The sequence below is a fragment of the Panicum virgatum genome, chromosome 4K, assembly GCF_016808335.1.
Source record: "Panicum virgatum strain AP13 chromosome 4K, P.virgatum_v5, whole genome shotgun sequence".
Taxonomy (NCBI): Eukaryota; Viridiplantae; Streptophyta; class Magnoliopsida; order Poales; family Poaceae; genus Panicum; species Panicum virgatum.
In genome coordinates this window covers 30,651,124-30,671,137 of record NC_053139.1, presented here as the reverse complement: position 1 = coordinate 30,671,137, position 20,014 = coordinate 30,651,124, and the positions used below count along the sequence as shown (strand labels likewise).

Genomic DNA, 20,014 nt, shown 5'->3' with positions numbered 1-20,014 from the left:
GTTAATTTTTTTTCAGTTTAGGTTGTTTTGGCACCCAAATACATGGTTTAAATTTTGAATTTTAAATTTTCAAATGACCTTAGATGGAAAAAAAGTATATATGAAAGTTGTAGGCTGCGACCAAATCTACAACTTTGTAATTGAAAAGATTTTCATTTGGGATCGTTGTAGTTGTGAAATGGGTTATATAAGATATTTGAAAGTGATGATAAAAAGAAAATATCTCATTATTGGTCACATGTGATGGTGTAGTCCAATGACAAGGAAGGGTACACGCGAGGTTGAGGTTGTGGGTTTGAATCTTGTTAAAATATTTATTTTAACATGCAAAAAAATGATGCCATAGGTGACGGGCTAAGACTACCACAGGTGACGGGCTAAGACTACAGATGCCCGTCATCTTTGTGGTGGCATAGGTGACGGGCTTCACTTTTGAGTAGTCATCAATGACGTGATAAAGGTGACGGACATAATATCCGTCATCTTAGGAAGATGGTGCCGTCACTATAGAGTTTTTCTTACATAGTGAAAGTAGGGGGTTTGCCACAGTTTTCACTTTGGACTGAAATATCTCATTGAAACTGCAAGTTGAATCTTAGGGTACGGTGTTTGACATTAGGTCTTTCTATCGATTGCCAAAAATAATTTTATATGAAGAAGAACGTGCAAACAGTTCTAGTGAAACTTCTTGCTTTGAAAAAAAAATTATTTGTATGCTAGGATATTATTTGTAGGATGTTCGATGCCAAGGCTATAGAAATTAGGGGAACACCACCTAAATGACTAACCATATAAGAAATTTTTTGATCAAGGAGTGAAAAGGTTTGAAATTTGGGCCCCCTTATACGGTTTAAAAATATTTGATCCAAAGAGTAAAATGCAGTGTCAATTCACGAACTTGGCTCGAGTTATCATCCAAGTCCCCAAACTTTCAGAATACATATTTAGATCCTTAAACATGCTAACCGTATCATGGGAGGTCCAAATCACAATTGTTTAATTTAAATCAAAAGTTATATAATTTGTTCAAATATAAATTTTTATACAAAACGTATACATGCAAAAATATTACAACAAATTTACTTTGTGCAAATATCTCAAAATACAAAAGATCTGGGTAAACAAAAATGGAATTCATACGATAAATTCTGTAAAAGGAATCAAGAAATAAAAAGTGATACATTTTGGAGGAAACATTGGAAAATTTTTTGTGCATGAAATTTTGGATTAAATTTTTCGAGAAAATTACAAAACATAAAAGTGTAGCATAAAAAAATAAACAAATTTGGGCCCACATGTAAAATATTTTCACTTTAACTTACGAAATAATGATTTGGAACTCATATGATACATAGCAAGTTCAAGGATTCAAATATGCATGTTGAATGTTTAGAGATTTAGATGGTACTACGAAAAAATACGAGAACTGGCAGTGTATTTTTCTTTTTTTTTTGAAAGAGGCAGTGTATTTTTCTCAATAACAAACAAAAAAATACCTCGCTACAGATGCAAAACATGGTGCACGTCCCAAAGCGCAAAGAAGACGAGCACCCTTAAACCGGCGGCAGCATGCCGCCGTCCACTGCCGGCTCCAGGCCTGCCCGGCAGATCGGGCACGAGGAGTGCGCCTCCAGCCACAGATCGATGCACTCGACGTGGTACAGGTGCAGGCACACCGGCAGCAGCCGCACCGTCTCCCCGACCTGGAACGCGCCAAGGCACACCGAGCACGTCGCCGCCTCCTCGCCGGCGCCGCCACCCGTCACGTTGTGCTTCACCGACCGGTTGTACGTGAACGACGGGAGGCCCGAAGTCGCGCTGGCGCGCTGCGGCTCGCCCTCTGGTGGTAGCGCGCCGCCGCGGGCGCGCGCCTGCTGCCCGCCGTGGGGCGGCTGATGATCGGCGGCCGCGTCGGCGCCGCCCTGGCGACGCTGCCCCCGGATGAGGCTGCATACGCAGGAGACCACAAAAAGGAGGACCCCGACGGCGATGCTGATGCCTGCGATGGCCCCGCCCGCAGAACTCGAGCTTCTATGATGAGCAGGCCGTGGCGCCGGTGGTGGTGGGCACCATGGCGGAGGCGGCGGGCGCGGCGGAGGTGGAGGGAAAACGATGCCTGGCGTCGGGGGCAACAAAGGGATGGACATGGGTGCAGCTTCAAACAAACCAGCTGATTGTTGCTAGGAGCTCTTATTTTTGGCGCATGGTGGCTTTATACTACGAGCTCAGGTTTTGAGCAAACCGTGCAGTGTGATACGAACTCCGCAACCTGGACGGGGACGAAGCCATGATCCCGAGCCTGATCGAGGTCCAATGGTTAGTTTCCGAATCATTGCGAAAGAGTATAGGGGAGGAAGACGACGGGTTATCGGCGCGGTTCCATTTTTTAATCACCGCGTGATAGGCACCCGGCCGGCGACGGTACGCTAGCGTTGTCAGGATTCTTCGTCTGAACCTGAAGTCGTGATTCAGGTTGTCATCATGGCTGAACCTGAAGTATCGGTCAGAAGTTCAGAACATGAGGACATCTACACGCAGCAGTATTTTTAAATCAATATGCCAGAGGTATATGCTTGTCAATCAGTCAATACCGAGGAGATTATGAACAACAAGGAACTGTTTGGAAGAACGTAACGAAGGAGATTATGATGTTAACTGATGGAGTGGTTTGGCTGCATCATAACTACGCCGTGCTGCATTCGTACGGTTCGTTTAATATATGGAGGTGTTTAATTGGTCGCTACCAGCAAACGGCTTTCAGCAACATCTCCTTCAACTGTAGCTGCAGCTCTTCCTGGAACAACATCCCCGGAGACTTTTGGTTTAACCGCATTTTATCGCCTCAGGGTGACATGGTAGAATGGCTGATAGTACGGCCGTCCGGAACGACGGTCGGTAATGTGGGACCGAAGCCGGCGACCAGAAGAGGTTGAATGGGAGCCGATCAAAATTTCTTCCGAAATTCAAACCGTCGGCCTATATCCTGAAAATCACCCAAACCCTCAAGCGTTCTGGCCAAAGTTTGGAATAGCTATGGAAAAGCTAAACCAACACAAAAGGCCTCGAACGAGCGAGCGAAACCACGAAGCAAATCGGAAGTGAATTGGGAAAACTGCAGAACTGATCTGCCTGAACCGGTCTGACCGGTGCGCTGGACCGGTCTGTCCGGTCGTGCCTACCGGTCTGACCGGTAGCACCCAGAAAACCCCCGAGAAATTGGATTCAAACGGTGAATCTCGAACAAACGACCACGAAAATCGGTGAAACTTGGGGGATTGCTTCGCCCCTATCCCGTGAACATATCCCCAAGAGATCTCGGCCTAAAGATCAACGAATCATGAGAATTATGGGGAGATCAAAATGGATTGGGGTTTTCTCAAAAACTCAAGAACTCGAATTTGAAATAGCCAGTGATTCCAGAGGGTTTAAGACTGAGTTAGAAGCACGGGAATCACAGCAAAGAACTCATAACCTCCTCGCAATCAAGTGCACCAAAAACGAAATCGAAATCTCATCAAACAAGGTACAAAACGAGGAGATGGATTGATTCCAACCGCCCAGAGGGTACGAGGAGCTTAGGGCCTCCTTTCCCAATCAAACCCACAAGAGTTCTCACACAATCAACATTCAAATCTACCCTAAAGAGATGAACAGGGAGAGAGAGACGCAGGGGCGGCGGCCTGGGAAATAGAACAATTCACGGACGCAATACAAAAGCCGCTCTTGACCTAAGACAAGTGAAGGGGTATTTATACCCACGGGACCGGTCAGACCGGTACGCTGGACCGGTCAGACCGGTTGGTTAGACCGGTCAGACCGGTGCCAGGGACCGGTCAGACCGGTTGGCCTGCAGCACCCCCTGTACACGATCTCATCTGACGGCCGAGGTTCTTTCTTCAAAACGAAGTCTTCTCCGCGATGCCGCCGTCTTGATGAAGATCCAGTCCGCGGTTTTGGAGGGTCCGCGAAACCCGGGTATGTGGCCGGTTTTGAGAAAATCGCCAAAACCTCACGCGCGGGAAGATTCCCGCCTCCGCGCCGTGGCCCTAGACGCCGTTCCCGCCTCGGTCTTCTGACGGCCCTAGACGCCGCCCGACGCCCGTCACCTCCTCGCCCGCAGCGAGGCCCTAGACGCCGTCGACGCCCGTCGCCTCCGTCAGTCCCGAGACCGACGCCCGTCACCTCCACGACTCGGCGTCTTCAACCGCCGTCCGCCTCCTTGGTTTTGTGGCGCAAACCAAGAAACCCACCTTCCGTCACCGCTTGCGCCCTCGATCCAGGAGTGGACGCCACAGCTGCAGCCCGGTCCGAGCTCCGGTCCCGGCTGCCCTTCACCGCCGTCCACCGCACGGTCCATCGGCCACAGCACCTCCACGGCAGCTCCCCGTCGACACTCGACGCCCGTGTACCTGCAATCCAAAGACCAACCGCACGATCACACCGCACGATTGACAATTCACTCATCACAAGCAGGATAGAGTACTCAACATTCCTCAATCTCCCCCTTGATGAGTGCATTGTCAACACACCACAAACGAAACAAGAGAAGTGAAACCAGAAAAGAACAAAGAAGCACAAGCAAGTGACAAAAGGCTCAGAAAGGCAGGAACAGTCACTCACTCAAGCAAAATCGATCCCCGAAGACAAGGGCAAAGGCTCGACGCAATCGATCAAAAGCCAAAACATGACTCCTCAAAGACAGAGGTAACGCTCGACGCAGTCATGCAAGAAGCAGAGGGAAAACGAGGAAAACCAGGTGCCAAAACCAAAGCAGAAACTCCCCAAGCAAAGTTTTTCCCTCTCACAAGTGCAACTCTCCCAAAATGATACACTCTCAAAGCCCTGTGCACAACAAGTTTTTCAAAAATCAAACAAGTCTCCCCCATGTTCGATCACTTCTCTCAAAATTCTCCCCCTTGTTGGCACATGCACACATCAAGTCTAAAAAGACCTAAAGCTCCCCTTGAAGCTGAAACTCCCCCTGAACAGATGCTATGCAATGAATGCAATGCAGGAGGTGTAAGTGAAAGCATTCAGGGATACAAGGATATGAGCAACATCTAGTCACAAGCACGTGTGCATACATAAACAAGACCTGCATCTAGCTCAACAGGGTATATCATATCAGTCTAGAGCTAGGCAAGTTCAGTTTATGAGAAATAAAAGCATCACCCATGAACTAGCACTAACAAGTAGGGAATGAAAAGCAGTGCTACTCATACTCATACAGGTGAGCCAAAACAAGTTGCCAACATTCATTTTTCAATCAATTTTTATATCAAGCAATTCTAAGTGCCAGGGGTTGAAAGCTTGTCATGCTTTACTTAGCAACGAGGCCAAGCCTATGCCAAAAGACAATCAGAAGCTTAAAGCACTCGTTTCAGTCATGCACAGCCTTGCCCGGGTTCTCACAAGTGCAAAGTGAGCCGTCCCGAAAGCTCGATCAGTGCGACAAGCAATCCCACCTGGATCTTTTCCATCCATTTCCAGAATAGTTCAAGCAATTTTATCAGATTTAGATCATTTCAAATATGAATTGCAGAACGAAAGGTCACACTAGCATGAATAAGATAGCAAAGTATATCAACACGCCCTAACATGCTAGTAGCCAAGACAGGGTGATCATGTTTTCAGATTTTCAAATCAAAATAGCTTAACTCAGATGATGTCATATACACAGTGGAGCAAGCTATACATGATCAAGTTTATCAACTCACACTAGGAGGCGCTAGAAGATCATAGCAATGTATACAAGAATGCTAGTGCAAGTGAGACAATGCAAAATGCAAACATGTACAATGCATATGCACAATGCAACTACCAAACCTAGAAAACAAAGAGAAGCAAATAAAATCTACAAAGCTAACCAAAGAAAAGTCAGCAATTAAAAGGGGTAGCAAACCCCAAGCTCCCCTCGCAAGCGAGCAAAGGTGACCTGCTCTAGCGGTTTGGTGAGGATATCTGCGGTTTGCCTCTCTGAAGGGACATAGATCAGGTCTATGTGTCCTCTCTCATGGTTATCTCGCAGGAAATGGAATCAGATATCTATGTGTTTGGTTCTAGAGTGTAGGATATGGTTCTTTGCAATGCTAATAGCTGACATGTTGTCTACAAAGATGGGAACCCTACCAAAACTCAATCCATAATCCTGCAAGGTTTGCTTCATCCATAGGATCTGGGAGCAGCAGCTAGCAGCAGCAACATACTCAGCTTCTGTGGAAGAAAGCGCTACGCTAGCCTGCTTGCGAGAGGACCAAGACACCAAAGATGTACCGAGAAATTGACAAGTGCCGGATGTCGACTTGCGGTCCGACCGACACCCACCGAAATCGGCATCAGAAAAGCCCACCAAAACCAGAGAAGAATCCGCAGAATACCAAAGACCAAATTCAGGGGTGAATTTCAGATACCTGAAGATGCGTTTCACCACCTGCCTGTGGAAGGTGCGCGGAGAAGCCTGGTAGCGCGCACAAAGGCAAACGCCGAACTGGATGTCCGGTCGCGTCGCCGTCAGGTATAGGAGAGAGCCGATCATGCTCCTGTACTCCTTCTGGTCCACCGCCTCGCCGTCCAAGTCCTCATCAAGCGCCGTAGATGTACTGATCGGAGTCAGCTGAGGAGACAAGTCACTCATGTCGAACTTCCGCAGCAAGTCTCTAGTGTACTTGGCTTGATGGACAAAAGTGCCCTGAGGAGTTTGCTTGATCTGCAGCCCGATGAAGAACTGCAACTCACCCATCATGCCCATCTCGAACTCCCTGGACATCTGCTCAGAAAACTTGGAGACAAGAGCATGAGAAGAGCCACCAAAGATAATATCATCCACGTATATCTGAACTAAAAGAAAATCAATGCTAGATCGCATGAGGAACAAAGTTTTATCAACACATCCCATTTTAAAACCCTGAGCCAGCAAAAAGGTTTTCAATCTATCATACCAAGCTCTAGGTGCCTGTTTCAAACCGTAAAGAGCTTTCTGAAGTTTATAAACACGGTTTGGAAACTTGGGATTTTCGAAACCAGGGGTTGCTTCACATAAACCTCTTCTTCGATAAAATCATTTAAGAAGGCAGATTTAACATCCATTTGGAAAACCTTAAAACCCTTGGAAGCAGCAAATTCAAGAAAGATTCGAATAGCTTCCAAACGAGCAACAGGGGCAAAAGTTTCCTCAAAATCAATACCCTCTTTTTGGCAAAACCCCTGGGCAACAAGACGAGCCTTGTTCTGAACAACCAAACCATCCTCACCCTGCTTGTTTTTGAAAACTCACTTCGTTCCGATGGGATTACAAGCAGGTGGAGGCTCGACTAAAACCCAAACTTTGTTTCTTTCAAAATTTTCAAGTTCCTCATGCATGGCATTGACCCAATTAGAATCCGAAAGAGCGTGTCCAATACCCTTGGGCTCAAAAGAGGCAACAAATGCTGAATGAGCAAAGCCAGCGATACTTGTTACCTTGGACCTGGTGACTCGCTCGTTGAGATCACCTAGCATCTGTTGAGGTGGATGGCGACGCTGAATGTGTCGCGGTGCTTCCCGTATCGAAGTCGCCTCCTCCTCAACCAAAGCTGGTGCCTCCTCAGGTGCAGCTGGTAAAGCCTGAGTCACCTCCTCGAACAGCCCCCGGGAAGTAGACGTAGTCGGGTCGGGGCCGTCGCCATCATCCGAGCTCGTGGCAGAGATAGCTGGGTCCACAGCACGCGTGGTAGCCTCAGCGTCGCCATCTGCAGCTTCTTCCTCCTCATCTTCAAAGATGGAGGTGCCGAGCTCATCATCTCCTGCAACTTCAAAGACAGAAGAATTGCACGGTGCAGTCTCGTCGAAAGTGACTTCACAAGTCTCCCTGACGATGTTAGTATCAATAATCAGCACACGGTACGCTCTAGAGTGAGAAGCATAACCGAGAAAAATACCATCAGACGAGCGAGACTCAAACTTATCAAGATTTCCATCTTTCAGCACAAAGCACCGGCAACCGAAAACTCTGAGATGGTCAATACGGGGCTGGCGTCCAAACCGCAACTCATAAGAAGTCCTGTGCATGAAAGCACGCAAGAAAATGCGGTTGGACACGTAACAAGCGGTGTTAACCGCCTCAGCCCAGTATTTGCGAGGAGTCCTATGCTCATCGAGCATCGTCCTCGCCATCTCAACCAGCGTCCGATTCTTCCGCTCTATAACTCCATTCTGCTGTGGAGTGTAGGGAGAAGAATACTGGTGTTCGAGCCCTTGCTCATTGCAAAAGGCATCAAAATGAGCGTTTTTGAATTCTGTGCCATTATCACTGCAAATTGCTCTCATGGCCTGGGGTAGCTCATTTTTCAACCTCAAGATCAAGTCTCGAACAAACTCGAAAGCCTCATCCTTGGTTCTCATGAAAAAGACCCAAGAATAGCGAGAAAAGTCGTCCACAATCACAAGAACGTACAACTTCCCACCAACAGACATAACCCGAGAAGGACCGAAAGTGTCCATGTGTAGCAACTCTCCAGGGTGAGAGGTCATCACCTGATTAACAGGTGGATGTGAAGTGGCAATCATCTTCCCGTGGCAACACGGATGGCAAACAAGGTCCTTTTCAAACTTCAATTTGGACAATCCTCAGATCAGGCCAAGTGAGCTCAGTCTCGACAGCAAGTCAAAGCTCAAATGTCCAAGTCTCCTATGCCACTTCCACAAATCAGAAGAAGGACCAGCCATCAAGCAATGAGAAGGGCCAAAAGGAGTTCCAGAGAAGTCAACCAAGAAAACTCGATCGCGAGGTGTAATCCGGCAAACCAAATCTCCTCTGGAATCAAGAATACGCGAACAACCCTCCTTAAAGCGAACCTCAAACCCCTTATCAAGAAGTTGTGACACAGAGAGCAAGTTAAAGCCAAGATTCGAAACCAAAGCAACTTCTCTTAGGGTAAAGCGATCAGAAACTCGAACAGCGCCAAGTCCACGTACCTTTCCTCTTTCATTATCCCCGAACACAATGTACTCCTTTGAGCGCATCGGGGTGAGGCTGGAGAACCATTTGTCATTCCCGGTCATGTGGCGCGAACAACCGGAGTCCATGATCTACCTGTTCTCCAAGCCTCCGACCTGCACATCAGTAGTGAGACAAAGGGTGAGCAAATGTCTCAACACTGGGGTTAGCAAAGTGAGAAGCAAACCAGTGTCGAGCCATTTGCTCTACAGAAGGGTTAGCAAAACCAGACAAAGTGTATTCCCCATCCCGTCTACCGCGTGACTGACGAACACCACCACGAGGAAAGCATGGAGTCTCAAAATCTCCTCCAAAGCCTTGGTCCTGTGGTCCATAGCCGTACTGAAAACGACCAGGAGTACGGCCGGCAAAGCGACCACCCACTGGAGTACGGTAACCACCACCGTCTCCCTGACCTCCACCTACACGGCGCGCCCTAGCATCTCGCCTATCACCATGCCGAGAAGGACCATGCACCCGAGCAGAGTACATGTCCGCGTTCCATCTCTCCTGCTCTCGCCTCATAGCCCGCTTCCTCCTGAAGCAAAACTCCTCCAGGTGACCTTCCCTGTCACAGAACTCGCAGTGGTACCTCACCTCACGCTTGGGAGGTGGAGGCCTAGCCTGCGGACGGGGAGGAGCAGCCCTCTTCTTCTGGGCAACCTGGGCTGTGGCAGCAGGGAGCATGTCGAGGGAGTTCCTCAGCTCATTGGGCTTTGGAACCCAAACCTGCTTCTGCGGAGGTGCTTTCGGTGGTTCTTTAAGCACACCATCCGCGGGGTCAACAAGCGAAGGCTGCAAGCTCGTGCTAGCAGTGTTTCCAGCAGCCTTGCCGATCTTACCATACAACCTATCAAAGTCTGACTTCGTGTATGTGTAACCGACCCCAAACCCATCACCACGCTTGAACTGCTTGATCATCATGCCCAACTGCGGCTTACTAGCAGAAACCCAACTAAGAATCGCCCTAAGATAGGTATTCTCATTCTCCAGGTTGGCTTTCTCTACCGCAAGATTATCCAAATTAGAGATCAAACCAGGGCAAACAGAGCAGTCAATAGGTGGGCTAGACTCTATGACCTTAGTCTTTCCAAAAGACTTGATCAAAACGTTCTTCTCCTCTAGCTCCAACCTAAGCGTGGGACAAAGCTTACAAGCACCAAGCAAAACTGGCCTATACTTCATCTCCTTTAGCTCGCACACAACAGTAGCAAACTTAGACTGCAACGAAGCTAGATCAGACTTAAAGATAGGACACTCCTCGCATTCAAGCACATCGCTAACAATAGGAGCATCCTTAACCAGTTCTAGTTCATGCTTGGCCTTAGCGAGCTCATGAGACACGTCAGCAAGCGAAATCTTAGCAACATCTAAGTTCGCGACGTTCTCATCATGCTTGGCACGGAGAGCAACAAGATCGTTCATGTGAGATATGCAGCCAGTGCACTCATCCTCACTAGACTTCTCCCTAGCACAAGCCAGCTCAGCCCTAAGCTTTCTACGCTCTCTAGCTGCTTCCTTAAGCAGACTCTTCTGGTTGTCGAGAGCGGCGTACAACTCCCTAACCTCTGTATCAAGCAGGTCGATCGTGGAGTTTACCTCTGAATCGCTCTCGGATCCAGGAGAAGAGCCGGAGTGCGTTGGTGTACTGTGTCCACCCGAAGACGCACGAGCACTATTGGCTTCGCCCGCCATGGTGCAGAAGCTCTTGCGCCAACCGGCCGCCAAGCAAAGGCCGATGAAGCCGGTGGCTTCCTTGTCCCGCTTCTTCTTCTTCTTCTTGTCGTCGTCGGAGGTCGGTGAAGAAGAGCGGTCGGTGTCGGAGCTCTTGTCGAGGTCGCTGAGCTGCGCCAGGAAGGCCTTCTCCCGCTTCTTGGCCTTGTACTGGAAGCGCTTCTTGAGCGACTCCTTGTCGAAGCGTCCTCCCCGGTCACGACTGCGGTGCTTGTGGCGCCGACGCTCCTTGTTGGAGTCTCCCTCGTCGCGGTCGCGGTGGCGGTAGTAGTCGAAGGAGTTGTTCTGGCCACCGCCGGACTTCTTGGGGCAATCGGCGACGAAGTGGTTCAGATCGCCGTAGTTGTAGCACCCGGGGTTCTTCTTCCTCTGCCTGTTGTGGTAGACGCACTGGAACTTGCTGATGAGGAGGCACAAGTCGTCGTCGCCCAGCGTCTCCAGCTACTTATCTGAAACAGAAGGCAAAGAGGCAAGAGAAAAGCCAAGAGCAGAGTTAGCGTTAGAGCCCGATCCACCACCTGGGCCAGTCACAAGAGCGATGCTCTTGGAAGGAGGGGCACCATTTAGCTTGGCTTGTGTCTGGTTATCCACCTCCGTGGCCTTGAGCTTGCTGAAAAGCTCGTTCACCGTCAGAGTCTCATAGCCAGCAGACTCAATTATGGTGTTCATTTTGAGATCCCACACAGAGCGATCAAGTGCGTAAAGCAACTTAAGGGCCTTCTCGTGCTCTGTGTACTCAAGGGCACCAGCAGATCTGTTCGCATTGACTTTGTTCACAATCGACTGAAAACGACTGAACATCAAGGCAATGCTCTCACCCGGCTCCTGTGTGAAGTTCTCGTACTCACGCCGGTGAGTCTCGAACAGTCTGGCCTTCACCTGAGGTGTACCCTCGTGGTAGTTCTCAAGGCACGTCCAAATTTTGTGGGCTTCCTGAAAACCCTGGACGCGTGAGAACTCCGCACGAGAGACGCCAGCGAACAAGGCATTGACGGCCTTGGCGTTAGCCTCGTGCTGGGTCACCTGGAGCGGTGTGGTCCAAACAGCAAGCACCTCGTAAAGGTGGTTCGTGGTAATCTCCCAGACCTCGGCTCCCATGCTCTGCAGGAAGGCTCTCATGCGAACCTTCCAGTAGGCATAGTCCTCACCGGAAAACACCGGGATCTTACCAAGACTCGCCATGGTCGCCAAGTGGTTTTCGAACCGGTTAAGATATTGAAAACCTCAACCAAGCTCTGATACCAATTGTGGGACCAAAGCCGGCGACCAGAGGGGGGGGGTGAATGGGAGCCGATCAAAATTTCTTCCGAAATTCAAACAGTCGGCCTATATCCCGAAAATCACCCAAGCCCTCAAGCGTTCTGGCCAAAGTTTGGAATAGCTATGGAAAAGCTAAACCAACACAAAAGGCCTCGAACGAGCGAGCGAAACCACAAAGCAAATCGGAAGCGAATTGGGAAAACTGCAGAACTGATCTGCCTGGACCGGTCTGACCGGTGCGCTGGACCGGTCTGATCGGTGCGCTGGACCGGTCTGACCGGTGCGCTGGACCGGTCTGTCCGGTCGTGCCTACCGGTCTGACCGGTAGCACCCAAAAAACCCCCGAGAAATTGGATTCAAACGGTGAATCTCGAACAAACGACCACAAAAATCGGTGAAACTTGGGGGTTTGCTTCGCCCCTATCCCGTGAATATATCCCCAAGAGATCTCGGCCTAAAGATCAATGAATCTTGAGAATTATGGGGAGATCAAAATGGATTGGGGTTTTCTCAAAAACTCAAGAACTCGAATTTGAACCAGCCAGTGATTCCAGAGGGTTTAAGACTGAGTTAGAAGCACGGGAATCACAGCAAAGAACTCATAACCTCCTCGCAATCAAGTGCACCAAAAACGAAATCGAAATCTCATCAAACAAGGCACAAAACGAGGAGATGGATTGATTCCAACCGCCCAGAGGGCACGAGGAGGTTAGGGCCTCCTTTCCCAATCAAATCCACAAGAGTTCTCACACAAACAACATTCAAATCTACCCTAAAGAGATGAACAGGGAGAGAGAGACGCAGGGGCGGCGGCCTGGGGAACAGAACAATTCATGGACGCAATACAAAAGCCGCTCTTGACCTAACACAAGTGAAGGGGTATTTATACTCGCGGGACTGGTCAGACCGGTACGCTGGACCGGTCAGACCGGTTGGTTAGACCGGTCAGACCGGTGCCATGGACCGTTCAGACCGGTTGGCCTGCAGCACCCCCTGTACACGATCTCATCCGACGGCCGAGGTTCTTTCTTCGAAATGAAGTCTTCTCCGTGATGCCGCCGTCTTGATGAAGATCCAGTCCGTTGTTTTGGAGGGTCCGCGAAACCCGGGTATGTGGCCGGTTTTGAGAAAACCGCCAAAACCTCACACGCGGGAAGATTCCCGCCTCCGCGCCGTGGCCCTAGACGCCATTCCCGCCTCGGCCTTCTGACGGCCCTAGACGCCGCCCGACGCCTGTCACCTCCTCGCCCGCAGCGAGGCCCTAGACTCCGTCGACGCCCGTCGCCTCCGTCAGTCCCGAGACCGACGCCCGTCACCTCCACGACTCGGCGTCTTCAACCGCCGTCCGCCTCCTTGGTTTTGTGGCGCAAACCAAGAAACCCGCCTTCCGTCGCCGCTTGCGCCCTCGATCCAGGAGTGGACGCCACAGCTGCCGCCCGGTCCGAGCTCCGGTCCCGGCTGCCCTTCACCGCCGTCCACCGCACGGTCCATCGGCCACAGCACCTCCACGGCAGCTCCCCGTCGACACTCGACGCCCGTGTACCTGCAATCCAAAGACCAACCACACGATCACACCGCACGGTTGACAATTCACTCATCACAAGTAGGATAGAGTACTCAACATTCCTCAGATAAAATTAAATCCAGACGGTACGGCAGTCAGGAAACCCACAACTACGTGTAAAAACAAAAATTAATTGCCATTAATTAAATTCAGTTTGTGTAGAAAAATGTATGTAAAATGACTTGTTTTTTAGGACGGAAAGAGTATATATATGTATACCACTTAACATGAATATAATTGATCCATAAAATGTGTTAAGTGATATTCTCTCCTTTTCTTTTTTCTACAATCATATTTTGACTAAGTTTGGCTGTTTTCCACTATATAGACTTTTGATCGTTAATTTGTATGATTGTTCCAGATGTACAAATTTTAGGTCCATGAGTATACATGATTTGTTTCAGACATATAACTATTTATTCGACTCTTTAATTTATATTTATATATCATAATGTTTGTTCCATATGTATATGCTTTGTTCCACGTATATAAACTTTTGTTCCTTGAGTGTATATTATTTGTTCCAATTTTCTTGTACTCAAAATTATTTTTCACCTGTTCTAGGTACATCTACAATAAATTATTTGTTCCACGATACTCTAATATTTGTTCCACCTAAATAATTTTGCATAGTTGTGTCCAAATTACTCTGATAAATCTGGAACAATTCTACAATTAATCGTAAATCTGGAACATTTTCTCTTGAACGTGGAACATTAGTTCCAAACACATACAAAAATGTTCCACCTTCATAAAAAAATTTCTAGAAAAAATATCATCCAAACGTACTCATATGTGATCTTATTTTAATGATTTTATTATAAGAAATACAATGGTCCAAATGGAACCTAATTTAGACACTCAGTTTTATGACTTTTTCAAGTTTGTAATATGAATGATGTCATGTCTTTTGCGTCACGCATTCATGCATAAAAATTCAACAAGTAATACCTGGCAGGGTGTGGTCAGATGCTTCGGGCTGACACCCAGTCGGACCCTAGCAGCCCCCGTCGTCAGGAAACCACTACTACAGCGACAACATAGTTTTTTTTCCCAAGCAAGTTGGGGTAGGCTAGAGATGAAACCCGAAAGAAATAAATTCAAGGTTCAGGCACATTGATAGCTAGTCATTACAGGCTACTACGAGTGAAAAAAATATATTCATTACAAATTAATTCAGTTTTTGTAAAATTCCATGTAAATGTCCATCATATAGTTACACTATACACTTCAGCCTGCCATCTATCAGGACATTGTAATGAAAAAGGCTGCATAGCCACTTTAAGCATCTTGCCGCAGAGTGACAGTTGAACGTGGCGAGCCCACTCTCACTGTGCGTTTCGCATGCTGCCAGCTGGGGTTCCAACCCTCCCGGGGCGGACTTGTTGGTTGGAGGGGCACACTTATATGCGTGGTGAAAAAATTCTATTACTAGTCCCACAGCAAAGCAAAGTTACAGATTAGTCTAGTCTCACGTGGGTTGAAAAATTTCTCTTACTAGTGTGACACCTCAGGTGTCTAGCTTTTAGTGTATGAATGATTGTGTGAAGTTAGTGTTTTCTTTGTTTGATAATTTAAAAACTTTAGTGCAAAATTAGGGGCATTTTTGTAATTATGCAAAATTACTAGCCCCTTTTTGCAAAAAAAGTTTTAACTTAGGGAGTAATTTCAAAATTTTGAAGGGTTTTCTTGCAAAATGCCAGTAATTATGATTTTGGCAGCTTTATTGCATCTAACTCCAAAATTGTGATGAATTTGAACTCAAAAATGTATTTTTCCTTTAGTAAATAGAGTTCTTCCAAACATTTCAAAATCCTTTGATCTAGTAAAAATTTACACAACATGAAAGTTGTAGAGCTTAAAAAACTGAACAACTTTCATTTCAGGCACTTTTTCATTTGAGCCCTAGATCAGTGGAAAATTTTAGTTTACTTTACAGTCCCTAAACTTTTCATCTTTTGCAAATCAGTCCTCCCAACTCATCCCCTACCTCCCGCCTGGCCGGAACAGCGCCGCCGCTCGCCGCCGCTGATTCCCTCGCCCACCGGCCGCCCGCGCCGCTGTTTGGCATGCCGCCGAGATACCCCAGCCCTCCCTGGACCCACTCCACCCTCGCTGGCCTCCTTTCCCCTCCTCAACGTCGTGTCGCAGCCGCCGCCCCTGTTTTGCAACTCCGGCGAACTCGAGCACCCCTGGATTTGCCTCCCTGGACCACCTTGCCGCACCCATGTGTTGCGCATGGAGTCCCGCAGCTCCTCCACCGCCTCTTGTTGGCCTGCCAAGCATGCGCCACGCTGCCCAGGACCTCCCTCTGCACGCCACCTCGCTGGCCGCCATGGAGAAACCACACAGCCGCTGATTTCGCCTCCCCAGCAAGCCTATCTCCTCCACAAGCATTCCCTCGTGCTCATCCTTGTCACCGTTGGCCTATAAAAGGCCAGGCCGAGCAACTTCGCCGGCATACACCTCTGCCGCCCCCCTTCTTCTCTCTGGCGAACCACTGCTGCCGCGGATCCGCCGCTCTAGATTCTCCCCGACCCTCTCGACCTCTAGCAAGCTTCACCCTGAGCTCGTGAAGCTCACCCGCCACTCCTTGCCACAAATCCCTCACTAGAGCTTCATCGCCGTCGAACCTTTCCGCCGTCGTGCTCGGTCCAACGCCGACGAGCTCCTCCAGTCACCATCTCTGGCACCCAAGCCCTCTAGCAGGTGCGCCTTGATTCCCTGAAGCTCCCTGACCACTCCCCTCTCACCGCCGGCGACGCCTCACCGGAATCGGCCGGTTAACCATCTCCTTCCCATCTGTTTCCGACCAAGGACCTGATTGCAAGTACTGCAAACTTTCCCAGGGTCTTTTCTGCAAAAACACCTTTTCCTTTTATTCTTTTTCTAGTGAACTTTGAAAGATCCTAGAAAAATGTAGAAAAATCAGAAAAATATCAAATTAATTTTTTTGTGTTCCTTTTATTTAGCTCTATCATCTGATGTGATGAGTTTGAATTTTTTTTGTGTAATTAATTTTAAAAATAAGGCTAAGTATTAGCTCTTTTTAATTATAACTATTGCTCTGAAGCTATACTTCAAATGATCTTTGAACCCTATGTTCTTTAAAGTGTACCTAGCTTCTTAAAAATTTTGTGAACTTTTTTTTCAAACTTTATTTCATCCTTTCAAAAATTCCTTTGTATTTTTGTGTATACCTTTACAAATTATTTAAAAACCTTTTTATGGGTTATTTAAATGATTTTCAACTCTATAGTGAAGGAAAGCTATACTCAAGTATTTCACTAATTTTCAAATATTGCATTTCATATAGAAGTCACTCCGTTAGCAGACGGCACCTACGAGCTCACTCAGGAGCTAGACGGGGATTTCTTTGAAGCCCAGATCAACTCTGCGGATTTAATTGAAGTTCCAAACCCCGATTCGGAAGCATCAAAGTTTACTGACTCAACTGACACTCCTGAAGGCAAGCCCCGGTGCATAATCCTATTATTTCAAATTATTACCACTTATTGTTATTATTTTATTTGTGCATTTAAGTTATTGGAGTTGAATGAAAACCTTAGATGCATAATTCTAGGTTCCTATTGTTTGAACACTAGAACTTGAGTCCGATTAGATGCTATGCTAATAGGACCGGTAAAAATCGAGTGATTGCCTGTCACTCGCGAGCTTTATAGGAGTTGATTGTTTACCTTCCTGCAATCACTATAAGGATCATGGACGGATTTGTTGAAGTCCGTCTGTGTTGATGAACTTGATAAGGCCGCAATGTGTGGTAGCGGTGGTTAAGCATTTGAAAGTACTAGCCACATGCCGTAAATATGGTACGCGGCAAGCCTAGTAACTAATCGGCCCGGCAAGTGGACATACCTTCCACTCTCTCGTAGAGATAGGAATTTTAAATTTATGTTGCAACAACCACGGCTGCAGAGAGGGTTGGGCTCTCTGTAGTCGGGGATAGTGGCACTGATCCATGACCCGGAATGAGAAGCAAATGGTTGCTTGGGAGTGACTCGTCGGTGCTCCAAGCGTGTGTGTTAGGTTTACCCTTGCAAGGTTGGAAATTCGATTAAGAATCGTCCGTTTCTCGCGGATATTGAGACTGCTTGATTCCTTTGCCACATAGAGTAAGAAGTGAAACAATTATGATACTTAATCTTCTTGTATGCAAACATATCCTCTACCATGTTTGTGTAGAAAGGTGCTTACCTAGACTGGTTAATCCAACTAGAATTTGAAAGCTAAAATTTGAAATTAAGGACATACTCTTTGTTGCTTTTCAGCAAAAGGAAACCCCAGAGCCTTCACAAGCTTTGCATGTCTAGTTAAAGGACTATGTTATACCCTTAGACGGATCAGTCTTACTGAGTATTAGTATACTCAGTCTTGCTTATGACTTGTTTTTCAGGAATGACTCCTGATGAGCCAAACTCTAGCTTGACTTGGTCTAGTTTTTTACCTGCTGGCTTGTCTATGGAATGGGAACCACTTACCAGCTATGGTTCGGATGATTAATGTCATGTTCGGGCTTAACATGGCATCTACCCCTCGACGTTTGTATATGCTGGCATTTTATGTTTCCGCTACAGAACTTCTGAAGTAAGAATAGCTTACTTTTAACTCTTTTTCTACCTTTTGAACAAACTTGTAAAAGCTAGAACTCCTGTCTTGTAGCTGCCAAACTTTGATGTAAATTATAACTCTTATCTATGTGATGTAAAATATTGTGGAAACTGTTGTATCTCTGACTTGTCTTCGTGCGGGATGTATACTTGTGTTACGATCCGATATCAAGTGGTTTCATCGGGATTTTACCCGACAGACCAATGATTATACCGGTTGAAGTGCGTTTAGTTGTTTAGTGCACTCAAACTAGTTCTGCCACAACTAGTCCCACACCAAAGCAAAGTCATAGGTCAGTCTAGTCTCACGTGAGCTACAGAGCCGCTGCGTACTGGTGGAGCAGGGTTCAGAGATTTTCTCGATCTGCGTTAGATGGTGAAGTACAATATCTTGTGGCTATCTTACCCCCTCACATCGAGTTTTTGACGCAGTTAAATGAGTTCGTCGTATACGTAATGGTGGACCAGGGTCCTAAGGCCGAATGAACCTGAACTTACTTAAGAAATCCAATTTAACCTACTAGCCACTAGCTGTCGACAACCGAGAGAAGTAGCGGCCGGCCACACACCAGAGCGGAATCTTGATCAAATTCAATGGCGTCGGTACTCTACTCGATCATTTCCGAACACTAAAAAATGAGCATTCGTCCGCTGTGTTAGTACTAGATGCACTTTCGAAATTAGTGCCGGGTGGAAATTTCTGATTCTCTAAGATCATTTAGTACCGGTTGGTATTTTGACCTGGTACTAAAATGGCACAGTCACTTAGTACCGGTCGGTATTATCTTGACCCGATATTAAAGGTGATATTTAGTATCGGTCGGTATTTTGTCCGATATTAAATGGTCTTCAACGGGTTTACCTTCTACGCTCCGTTCCTCGGATTGGCTAATGCCTTTTTCCAAACAATAGGATATCCTGGTTTGATTCACTTTCACAGCGGGAATTTTTGTCCATTTTATTCGCATTCTATTCCGAAAAAGGGCTAAGGTCAACCTAAGTATTTTCAAACCTGACTTTAGGCCGGCGACTGCTTCGAGAGCAGATAGAGCATCCTCTTTCTGGGCACGAATCCGATTTTCATCAATCCGAATAGTAAATGGCCCAGCAGCTTTCTCCTCTGATGCTTCCTGCTGCACTCGTGAGACTCTCGTCAAGCCAATAGAACAAGGCCTATGATGAGCCTAGCCCTGCTATCACTTCGGGGAGGAAGTTGCTACCACCAGTGACATGTGATGCAAAAGTGAATTGGTAAGAAAGCTACGTGAGCCTAGAGGATGTGAATTCGAATCCTCATGACCGCGCATGCTTTTAAGCACGAAAAATTCGCGTGACTTGTGACAATGCGTTTTGGCCGGTACTAAATGGCGTGACATTAGTACCGACCAATCGGTAGGCTAACACCACCCAGTACTAGAGGGGGTTACTAACCGGTACTAATGTGAAGTTTTCTAGCTGTGCAATAATTTGGGGCCTTCACATTTCAAAAGTACCAGTCTTGTCCTCGCGGATACATGATTATTGTTCCGAATCTTTTAATGAGATCACAAGAGAAGATGACTCCCTCCATCAACCAAGAATGTTGCAGATCGCATGCACAAAGACCGTTTCCCAAAAGTTATATCATCACAAACTTGGCGAAGACGGTAATAGATGAAACAAATAATTAATTCATGGTTAGCTTTCTTCTTGAGAAAAAGAAACTACATAAAGCTGAGTTCATGGTCAGAGAGAAACAGAAAACATACACGGATACACCTTCAAATGACCTACACCTGGTAAAAAGAAAACCCCTCCTACCATGCACCTCTGCGAAATCAACGATGCACACCCGGCCCCGTGCCGAGCGCGGTG

General features: G+C 47.3%; 1 protein-coding gene across 1 annotated transcript; it reads right to left on the bottom strand.

Annotated features, from left to right (window-relative positions):
• Positions 1-1,553: 1,553 nt before the first annotated feature.
• LOC120702122 (E3 ubiquitin-protein ligase Os04g0590900-like) lies at positions 1,554-2,147 on the bottom strand. The gene has a single exon (XM_039985884.1). It carries the CDS (start codon positions 2,145-2,147, stop codon positions 1,554-1,556), a length of 594 nt encoding a protein of 197 aa, XP_039841818.1.
• Positions 2,148-20,014: the final 17,867 nt, after the last annotated feature.